This window comes from Stegostoma tigrinum, chromosome 19 (assembly GCF_030684315.1).
Source record: "Stegostoma tigrinum isolate sSteTig4 chromosome 19, sSteTig4.hap1, whole genome shotgun sequence".
In the NCBI taxonomy this organism is placed as follows: domain Eukaryota; kingdom Metazoa; phylum Chordata; class Chondrichthyes; order Orectolobiformes; family Stegostomatidae; genus Stegostoma; species Stegostoma tigrinum.
Genome location: NC_081372.1, coordinates 27,560,981 through 27,572,508, shown reverse-complemented (window position 1 = coordinate 27,572,508; position 11,528 = coordinate 27,560,981). Strand labels below are relative to the sequence as shown.

Sequence of the window (11,528 nt, the reverse complement as noted above, 5' to 3'; positions counted from 1 at the left end):
TTCCCTTATCAGTTCCTTGGTCCTCCTTTACTGTTTTCTAAAAACCTCCCAATCCTCAGATTTACTTTTTCTGGCAACTTTATCAGCCTTTCCTTTGCATCTTATAGAATCCGTAACTTCCTTTTATAGCCACAGTTGACTGAACCTTTTTAGGTTTTTGAACCATGGAAGAATGTATAATTGCTGTATACTATATGCTAGTTCTTTAAATGCTATCCATTCCCTGTGCAGTTATGCTACTTAAATGTATTTTCCCAATCCACCTCTTCAAGTTTTATAATTTCTCATATTCAATTTTAACATTCTGCTTCATTGACGTACCTCAAACATAATTCTAGCATATTGTGGTCTCTCATCTCTAAAGGTTTTTAGAAGCTTATTAATTAGCCTTTCTTCATTACATGATATGAGATTTAAAATAGCATGCCCTTTAGTCAATTCTTCAACATGCTGCTCTAGAAAACCGTTCCTAACATGTAATAACTAGCTTATACAGCTTTAGTGCTGAACGGGTGTGCCCATCTATATGCAGACTGAAGTTACTCATAACTACGGTGTTGCCCATGTTAACATTCTGGCCTGATTAATACCATTCCCCACACAATTACTTGGTAGTCTATTCTTAGATCCAGTTAATGTCTTCTGCCCCTTGCGCTCTTCTTTATTCTTTTGATCCGAGATCCTCCATTACTAATAATCTGATCCTATTCTTCTTGACTGCCCATCTTAAAGGTTGAATATCTTCAAATATTCAGTTCAGCCTCCCGATTATAGTGCAGTCAGATTTCTGTCATGGACAGTGCCCTTAACTTTGTCTTCTTGACATTATTTAGCATTTAAGCATTACTCAATGCATGGTCTCATTTTTTCCTGTCTTCTAGGCTTCGTGTAGCTTTTCTACTTCGTGTTACCAAACTTCTTTCAAAATTGAATTGTGCATCAGGTTTCTACCATCGCCTCATTCTCCCCCAACTCTACTATAAGTTTGTTTAAACTCAAGCCAATAACACTAGCAAATCTCCCTGTGAGAATCTCAGTCTTAAGTCCTGTCAAAACGTAAGCCATCTATTTTGCACTGGTCCCACCTGCCCCAATACCTCAGCAATCTGATGCCTTATTTCCTACATCAGTTCTCTAGCCTCATTCAATTAGCCCATCCAACAATCTTATGCTCACAGGCTAGTGGCATGGGGAGTAATTCTGAAATTACTGCTGTTGAGGTCCTGCTTTTTGATTCCCCCTCAGCTCCTAAATCTGCTTTTTTTCAGGGCCTCATCCCTTGTCATTCTTTTTATTGGTATCAATGTGGATGTTGATTTCTGTCTGATCCCCCTCCCCAAGAGGCTATCATGCAACTACTCTGACATCTTTGACCATGGCATCAGGGAGAAAAACACCATTCTAGAGTTTCAAAAATACCTGGCTATCTGCAATTGTTATTACCCTTTCATTTTTCTTCCTGCCCCGAACCCCTGACCAGCTAGGCCAAATTGTAACATTTTGCCTCATGTGGCTCAGTGCAGTATTTAAGTATTATAAAGCTCCTTGGACAATTCATGATGTTAAAGGCACCATAACTTAAATTGGAGCAATCATCATTTCCAATGAAGTAGTCATTCGTAGGATGAGGAAGGAAAATGTAAACTAATCCTTTAACATAATACCTTTGTTTTTATAGCAATCTCATCCCTCTCCAGTTTTTGAAAGCAAATTAGCCTATTTTGGGCTTCAGTGTTATTTCATATTTCCTGATCTTTCCATAGTAAAGCAAGTGACTTTCATGTTATGTCACATACAGCTTTGGAGTCTCAAGAGGTTTCAGTAAATCCAACTTTGAAGATAATGGGATAGTTGAAATTGCTTTCAAAATGGAATACTGCAGTGCATTCACATACACTTCAAGTTTCACTATTCCAAAAGAATGCACTTCAGAGAATGCATGTTCACAGCTAAAGCACAGGCTAAAACAAAAGAGTCCAAACAAAGCCGTTATTAACATCACACACAAAAGAAGGTTTGTTCATTTAGCTGCACTTACAAATAGTTTTAGGATTATATGTCACAAATATATTTGCCTTTAACCTTGAGCAGGTGCTCTCACTTATCTATTAACAGCATTGGATCCATTTGGTACTTTTGGGGTTTCGTTCAGAATCCCTCCTGAATGATCTTAGGTTCACATTCCTGAATTGCTTTTCCAAAGGATTTTACACCAGAAATGGTTTTGAAGCTCACAGAGTTATACAACATGGAAACAAACCCTTTGGTACCAGTCCAAGCTGACCATAATCCCAAACTAAACCAGTCCCACTTGCCTACACTTGGCCCATTTCCCTCCAATCATTTATTACTCATGTATTTATCTAAATCACTTTTAAATTTTGTAATGTATCCATACCACTTTCCCTGCAAGTTCATTCCACACAAACCATGATGTAAAAAAAATTACCCCTCATGTCTATAATAAAAAAAATCTTTCCCCTCTCACTTTAAAAGATATGCCTAGTCTTGAAATTAACCACCACAGGGAAAAGTTACCTGCCATTTACCATATCTGTATCCCTCATGATTTTAAAGACTTCTATAAAAGGCCACTTCTCATGCTCCAGTGGAAAAAAAAACCCAGCCTATCCAGTCTCTTCTTATAACACAAACTCTCCACTGCCAGCAATATCCTGGTAAATCTCTTCTGAAGCCTCCCCAACTTAGTATCCTTCACATGACAGGTCAACCAGAAATGGACACAATACTCTAGAACGAGCCTCACCAATGTCTTGTACAACCTCAACATTATGTCCCAACTCCTATATTCAATGGTCTGAACAATGACTGCAAATGTGCTAAAACGTTTTCTTAACTACCTTATCTATACAAACTTTAAAAAGAAAAAATGTACCTAAACCTCTAGGTCTCTCTGTTCTACACTACCCAAGTCTCTACTTTAATGGTATAAATCCTCCTTGGTTTGTTTTGCCAAAATTCAATGCCTCACATTTAACCAAATTGAACTCCATCTGCCACTCTTCAGCCCATTAACGCAAATGATCAAAGATCTCTTTGCATTCTTAAATGACCACCTTCACTGTCCTTTACATCATTAATTTTGGTGACTTATTGCAAGGTTCAACCTACACAAAATTGGCTTTGTAACAGATTGGTTTCTTCCTAGTAGGTTGTTTTCATATTAGGAAACCTGGACAAGATGCTACGTGTGCAACAATTCAGCACAAAGGGAACAACAGCCTTCGTTCATTGGCCTACACACTGAATAGGCACTTTCCTTTATTGAGTACCACAATCTCTTATATCGCATGCAAACCCCGTGTCAGATAATTAACGGTGGGAATAGTCGTCTTTGTTCCAAGTGTAAATTCAAGTAGGGTAAATAATGAAAAAGTTACTTCTATTGATTGCAGAAGCAGCAACCATCAACATTTTAATTGAAACATTGAAATTAGAATAAATCATGTCACAGACAAAGTATTACAATATGATACGCTTTACCAAAAAAGTGACCATTGAGGAAAGGTCATACTGTCATTTGAAAGGGAATTTGATGGTAAAATTGAAAACATGAAAGCATAGTAAGAAAGGGAAGCAAGTAGCTACAGTTGAAAAGTTAGCACTGACACACTTGGCCAAATTTTTGTGCTTTTGTTTTGCGATATAAAAATCTCACTATGAATTTAAATCAGCATGGATGCTGAATGGTATAAGAGTTGACCTTGAAATATTTTCATAAGTAGCTCAAATAGACATAAGGCTGTTTCTCACCAAAAAGAGCTGTGGGGGATGCATGCAGCAGAAGCCTGAGGCATTACTGTAGGAACTTGGGTCACTCCCTGCCATAACCAGCCTTACTCAACCTATCATTTATTTTCTCACATAGGAATGTAAGAAATCAGATTGTCTGTGCGCATACACATGTTCACTGCATTGATTTCAGGGAGAGGGGGTTTGCTTATGAAGAAGCATTGAGCAATTTAGGAGCTATACTCTCTGGAGTTTAGAAGAATGAGGAAAAATCTAATAGAGGTCTGTAAGATGCTAAAAGGTGACTGAAAAAGCCGACAGAGAAAGGACGTTTCCTCATGTGGGGCAATCAAAAACGAGAGGTCAAAGTTTTAGGGTAAGAGGTACCAGATTTTAAAATGCATAAGGATAAATTACTTCTTTTAAAGAATAATGAATCTGTGAAATTCACTACCCCAGAGTGTGGTAGATACTGCACCATTAAAATTACTAAGAGATAGACAGATTTTTTAATTAGTACAGTTTGGGAAGAGTCATGGGGAGCAGGCACAAAAAAGTGGAGCGAAGTCAAGGTTGTATCGAATGGCGAAGCAGGTTCGAGGGCAGAACTTCCTGCTCCCACTTGAATCACTGGTCAAAACAACTCATTTCTACAATGTCACTGCAATTAACTCTCTCATTTGACCACTGAAAACTGTATAAACTGCAATAAAGTCATCTCACGGTTTCTAAAACCATCAATTAAAATTAGCAGAAGAAACATTTCAATAAAAAGGGAGCACTAGATGTTCAAACTCAAAGCCTAAAATGACAGCAACTCCTCTTCCGCAAGAGCTAGTTGTCATAATACTTCATGCGTGATCTCTTTAGTTCAGGCACTGGAATGCATTTTGTGTCAAATGTTCTTATTCTAGTCTCATTTCAACAGTTATGGTGCATTGAAAACTGAAGAAAATTATTCTTTCTTTAAACAAAAGGCATACTGAAGCAATTACATCCATTTTCCCCAAAAGCCTGTGGTAATTTTTTTTCTCCCAAAACATTTTACTATGAGTAGAAAGTAAATCTTACTGATAACATAAAATACACAAGAGTTGCACCTATTTATTTTATGGAACAAAATATTTGTTGCGGTTTTTAAAACTTCAGTACAATATGCAAAAAGAAACGGAAAAGCATACTATGTTAGAAAAAAATAGGCTGCTGTGGACAATCACGTTTTAATTAAAAATTATTTCAGCAGATCCATACTAGCAATAGTACTTCATTATTGAGGTCTAACTTATATAAAGAAGTTTTAAAACAGTGAAGTGAAATGCAACTTCTTGTACCATACAATGTATTAATTAACAGATTCAATTACAGTACAAGTTTAGATTACATCAGCTGGGCTGCAGGAATATACTTGCAAAGATTTAATTTACAGTGATATATCTAACAAAATGAGACTTAATATACATGATGATCTTTTATAATTTAAGTATTTTATGTATTGGTCCAACTGCATCTCCAAATGTAGTCTTCTGAATACTTAAGAAAACTGAAAAATAAACAAGATAGTGTTAAACACTTTCTCATGTAATCAATTTATAGAATCTGATTAGGTTGCATATTAAAACAGATTAACACACAAAGCATGAATTAATGTAAAAGCAAAGTACTACACATGCTGCTAATCTGAAAGAGAAAGAAGGTGCTGAAGAAACTCAGCAAGTCTGCCAGCATCTGTGGAGAGAGAAAAACAAAGGAAATGATCTGATAGCGAGTTTTGAGAAGATTTGTAGCTCAGGTTGAGGTTCTGGATGCAAGTTTGCTCGCTGAGCTAGAAGGTTCGTTTTCAAACATTTTCAAATGAAAATGAACCTTCCAGCTCAGCGAGCAAACTTACATCCAGAAATGATCTGAATTTGGTATAACATTTTTTCAGAAATGAATAATGAATTCAAGTAAACCAGTGTAGATTTCCTTTAAAATGTGAGGAGTTTAACTCTTCGCTCTTACGTATGTTAGGTTTAAACTTATTCTAATACACATTTTTGTTCACCTGCTTGACTACTGGGATCAACCAGACAACTCCCATTTAGTCTTAACTCAGTGGGAAGGAGGCAATCTAATATTTTGATTAATGAATGCCTATTACCTTGGTGTGTTAATTTTTGTGAAAATATTCAGAAGGAGTAAGCATTAAGTCTGACTACTTACATCTCAGTTCCTAATATTTACTTATCCATTTAAATCAACCCATATTCAGAGCTCAACATGATCTGCAACTGGTTTCAAAGTCCCTCAAATGTTCGTACTTCAACTTTACTTTGCTGGCATATAAAATCCAGTTATTTGGAGGGTGCAATTCCTCTAGTGTAGGAAGTTGGTGGACTGGCGCACAACATCAGGCAGCAGCGTAGATTCAGCTGGGACAGGGCCAGAGAAATGATTTGACTCAAGCATAGCAGGAAAAATAATACTAATGCCAAGATTCTGCCTGTGACCTGGCAACTCTCAACTTTCTCAGATGTTCTAGCATTTTTATTACTATTGCCAACAATGACAGAATTAAAGCTATTTTCTAATCAATTTGTTCAGCAATGCTCTGGATTGTTGTGGGCAGAGCGTCATGCTGAGGACAGGTTGACTGTCTGTGTGGAGTTTACACATTCTCCCCATGTCTGCATGGGTTTCCTCCCACAGTCAAGAAATTGAAAACTTACAGTAATATTGATCTTTAATTGTGGCCTCTCACTCCACAATATGTACCATCTCTGTGCTAACCTCAATGAGGCACATTAATTGGTACACAAATGTTGTTGCCAAACTTGAAAGCAAACAAAACACCCTTAAAGAAACTCATCTGTATCAGTATATAATTTACATCATAATGATACTTTAATTGGTGAATTTGATTAATGTTTTTCATTGCTTTTGGATCTATAAAGTAAGACACATTAAAATGGATATCCACAATAATTTCCATAATGTTGTAAACACTAGTACCTTACTAATAATGGGTAGGTTCACCTTATTTACTCTGGCATTCAAAGAATGAGGGTAACGTTCATAAGACTCTCAATGATTTTGACAAGATTTAGGCATGGAGAGGATTTTCCTATTTTGGGTGAGTTCAGAGCCGGGGCCATTGTTTAAAATATCGAGGTCTCCCTGTTAGGACAGAGTTGAGAAAAAATTTAGAAGATTGTGCAACTTTGGAACTCTTTTCCTCATTAATGATAAGGTTCCCCATGGTAGGCTCATTCAGAAGGTCAGGAGGAATGGGATACAGGGGAACTTAGCTGCTTGGATACAGAATTGGCTGGCCAACAGAAGACAGCGAGTGGTAGTAGAAGGAAAATATTCTGCCTGGAAGTCAGTGGTGAGTGGAGTTCCACAGGGCTCTGTCCTTGGGCCTCTACTGTTTGTAATTTTTATTAATGACTTGGACGAGGGGATTGAAGGATGGGTCAGCAAGTTTGCAGACGACACAAAGGTCGGAGGTGTCGTTGACAGTGTAGAGGGCTGTTGTAGGCTGCAGCGGGACATTGACAGGATGCAGAGATGGGCTGAGAGGTGGCAGATGGAGTTCAACCTGGATAAATGCGAGGTGATGCATTTTGGAAGGTCGAATTTGAAAGCTGAGTACAGGATTAAGGATAGGATTCTTGGCAGCGTGGAGGAACAGAGGGATCTTGGTGTACAGATACATAGATCCCTTAAAATGGCCACCCAAGTGGACAGGGTTGTTAAGAAAGCATATGGTGTTTTGGCTTTCATTAACAGGGGGATTGAGTTTAAGAGTCGTGAGATCTTGTTGCAGCTCTATAAAACTTTGGTTAGACCGCACTTGGAATACTGCGTCCAGTTCTGGGCGCCCTATTATAGGAAAGATGTGGATGCTTTGGAGAGGGTTCAGAGGAGGTTTACCAGGATGCTGCCTGGACTGGAGGGCTTATCTTATGAAGAGAGGTTGACTGAGCTCGGTCTCTTTTCATTGGAGAAAAGGAGGAGGAGAGGGGACCTAATTGAGGTATACAAGATAATGAGAGCCACAGATAGAGTTGATAGCCAGAGACTATTTCCCAGGGCAGAAATGGCTAGCATGAGGGGTCATAGTTTTAAGCTGGTTGGTGGAAAGTATAGAGGGGATGTCAGAGGCAGGTTCTTTACGCAGAGAGTTGAGAGAGCATGGAATGCGTTGCCAGCAGCAGTTGTGGAAGCAAGGTCATTGGGGTCATTTAAGAGACTGCTGGACATGCATATGGTCACAGAAATTTGAGGGTGTATACATGAGGATCAATGGTCGGCACAACATTGTGGGCTGAAGGGCCTGTTCTGTGCTGTACTGTTCTATGTTCTATGTTCTATGTGCAGGTTAGGTGGACTGGCCATGGTAAGTTGCCCGTAGTTTTCAGGGATGTGTACCCTAGGTGAATGGGTCTGGGTGGGATGCTCCAAAAGGAACCGACGTGTTGGGCCGAAGGGCCTGTTTCTACACTAAGGATTCTGTGATTCTAGTTTTGCTTATCGAATGCATTAGCTGAATAGTTGGTAGAGGCAGTTTCAGTGGCATACAAGACAGCATTAGATGACCACTTAGACAAAAATAATATGCAAAGGCATGGGGACAAAAGCAGGTGATTGGTACTAGGTAATGATGCTCACTTAAGAGGAAAATGCAGGTACATAGGAGCTGAATAGTCTCCTTCTACTCTAACACTTCTGTGATTCTGAACTCAGGCCTCCTAAATTTCACACTAGACTGAAACCATACTGAACCTCAAAAACATCCAAGTACAAAATAGCAGAGCAAGAAATATTACCAAAACCTCTTAATTTTGCCATTTGGACGCCATAATCTTTAACGGATAAATACTGCTGTAGGGTGGAGGATTAGAACTGCCAACAACTTGTATTTATATAACAGCTTTAAAGGTAATGAAGTGTTCCGAGGTGTTTCACAGAAACATTATAAAACAAAAGTATGACACCATGCTACATGAGGAGATATCATGGCAAACAGCCAAACCTTTGTCAAAGAGGTAGATGCTAAGAATTGTTTTACAAACAAAAAAAGCAAGGTAAAGAGGCAAACGGAAGAGAATTCCAAAGCTGGAAGCCTAGGCAACTGAAGGCATGGCCACCAATGGTAGAATAATTAAAATGGGGGATATAAAACAGCCCTGAACTTAAGTACAGAGGTCAAGGAGGGTTGTGGGATTGGAAAATATGAATAAGAATGAGAATTCTAAACCTAAAATATTGGTGGACCAGGAGCCGAATGAAGCGAAAGGGCATAGGAGTGACAAGCAGGCAGAGCTAACGAGGAGTTAAAACTCAGGCAGCAGCGATTTGGACGTGCTCAAAAGTTAGAGAGAGGATAGTCTGGGACACCCTCGTTGGAATAGGTGGGTCTAGAGGTAACAAAGTCATCACTGAGAGTTTGAGCAGCAGATGTGATTAGAAAGGGGTGAAGTCAGGCAATGGCATGTTGGTGGAAAGTGGCAAATGTACCAATGAATCAAATCAAGTCCAAATATCTGTCTCAAAAATGACACTGTGAATGCAAACAGACTGATGCAAATATGACTACTGGTATGGATAGCAATGCAGCAGACAGCCAGAAAAGAGAGCTTGGAGCAGAGGCCAACACTGGCTTCAGTCTCCAAGAGTAGTCAGTTGCAGTGTTGATGTCACTGGACTAGTAATCCAGAATCCCAAGATAACGTTCTGGGGACATGGAGCTGAAACCCATCATATAGAAATGGTGAAATCTGAATTCAAAAAATATGGAATTAAAAGTAAGTTTAATGGCATTATCTATCATTGCAAGAACTCATTTAGTACTCATCTGGTTACACAAATGTGTTTTAGGGATGGATAAGTGTGGTCCTGCTGAGTTTCTCTAGCAATTTGTTTTTTTTTTAAAGCACTGTGGTCCTTACCTGGTCTGGTCTACATGAGACTCCAACCAACAGCAATGTGGTTGGCTCTTAACTGACCTCTGAAATGGCCTAACAAGTCACTCAATTGTATTACAAATTGCTACAATTTCTAAAGAAAGGAATAAAACTAGATGGACTATCAATCATCAAAAGGAATGATGGCAGATCCAGTTCTGTAGACCCTGCACAGTCCTCCTCTCTAAATCTGGGGGCTTGTGCCAAAATTGGGAAAGAGGTCACTCAGGCTAGTCAAGCAACAGCCTGAAAATCATATTTTGCAATGTCACAGACAGCATTTCCTGTTGAATGTTCAATTGTCCACCATCACTCATAACTAGACATGGCATGCAGAGGTTAGGTCCGACCCACTGGATCAGCCCTTTCTTAGTGCTTTCTGTTCCATGCTGTTTCCACTGTTTAGAATACTGTGTTGTAGTTTTGCCAGATTAATGCTTTATTTTCAGCTTTGTCTGTTACTGATCCTGATATTCCCTATTGCATTTTACACTGGATTAGAGCAGATCTCCCAGATGTTAATAGTAAAGGGGAGAAATAAACCAATCCAGGTTATATTTTGTGGTTGAATGCAGTTCTCATGCTGTTTGAAGTCCGACCCATTTAGCATAGTGGCTGTGCCACACACAACAAAGGGTATCCTCAGTGGAAGCATAGGACTTGGTCTCCACAATGAGCTGTGGTCATTCCTATTGGCATGGTGCATTTATAATTAGTAAGTTGGTGAGGTGGTCGTCAAAGCGTTTTTTGGTTTCCTCACCACCTGCCACAGACCTAGTTTTTAGGCCTCTTTTGAGTCAATTAGTATTGCTGCTTCTGAGCTATTCTTGGTCCTGGACATGAATTGCTCTACCCAGAATACATCCTGTACCCTTGTTACACTCAGTGCTTCCTCTCAGTAGTGAGTCTTCATAGGGCAGCGAGTCAAGATGTTCATAGAAGTTTGGTGGGACTGGGAATAGTAATTCAAATCCCCATTTAATGTTCTGGGGACACAGGTTCAAATTTCACCATGGTACATGAACTCAATTTAAAAAATTCTAGAAAAACTAACATAATGTCACCTGTGTAGCCATTGATTTTTGCAAAAGAACAAAAATCATCTGATTCACTAGTGTCCTTTGGAGACAGAAATCTACCATCCTTAGCTAGTGTGGCCGAGATGATTCCAGACCTGCAGCAATGTGGTTGACTCTCAATTCTGCTCTGGGCTGGCTGAGCCAGTTACATCCACATCCCAAGAATAAATAAAACAACACCCAACTGCCAGAGGGACAGGACATACCCAATTAATCTGACCTAAGCTCTGCAGCCATGCTGTATCTAGTTATGAATGGAGGTAGACAATTAAACAACCAAGTGGTGGTGGAGGCTACATGAATAGCGTCATTAATAATGGAGCAGCCCAGCGCATCTGAAGCATTTGTACCCATCCTAACTTGGAATTCTCTCTCTTGCCCCCTAGCTCTCTCACACAGGCACAAGTCAATCTATGGGATTGAATTTGTACTTGCAGATTCATTCTAGTTTGTTCAAAAAGCACACAATGTACAGGCAATGTGGTGTTTTATAAGTTCCCACTTTAGAAATAAAACCAGTCTGACTCCAAACCAAAACACTAATAGATTCTAAATGAGGCTTCACAATTAACATGCATTGTCTGACCTACAATATCACATCTGCTTTACGTTAATAAAACCTGGTTTTAAAAAAGATCATTTGAGGAGCCAGGTTATGTAATAAAAGCACAAACCCAAAGTGCTGGCAAATAGTATAAGGAGGAGCTCTGAAGAGTCATCTAGACTCAGCATTAACTTCGTCTCTCTC

At 39.2% G+C, this 11,528-nt stretch overlaps 1 protein-coding gene across 2 annotated transcripts in view; it reads right to left on the bottom strand.

Annotated features, from left to right (window-relative positions):
- Positions 1–3,285: 3,285 nt before the first annotated feature.
- LOC125461534 (transcription elongation factor A protein 1-like) overlaps positions 3,286–11,528 on the bottom strand; it is a 131,169-nt gene continuing 122,926 nt past the window's right edge. For both annotated transcript variants that reach the window (XM_048550444.2, XM_059652791.1), the window contains one exon: positions 3,286–5,293. In XM_048550444.2, coding sequence (XP_048406401.1) covers positions 5,285–5,293 — 9 coding nt within the window. In that variant the 3' untranslated portion in view covers positions 3,286–5,284. The remainder of the gene's footprint in view (positions 5,294–11,528) is intronic.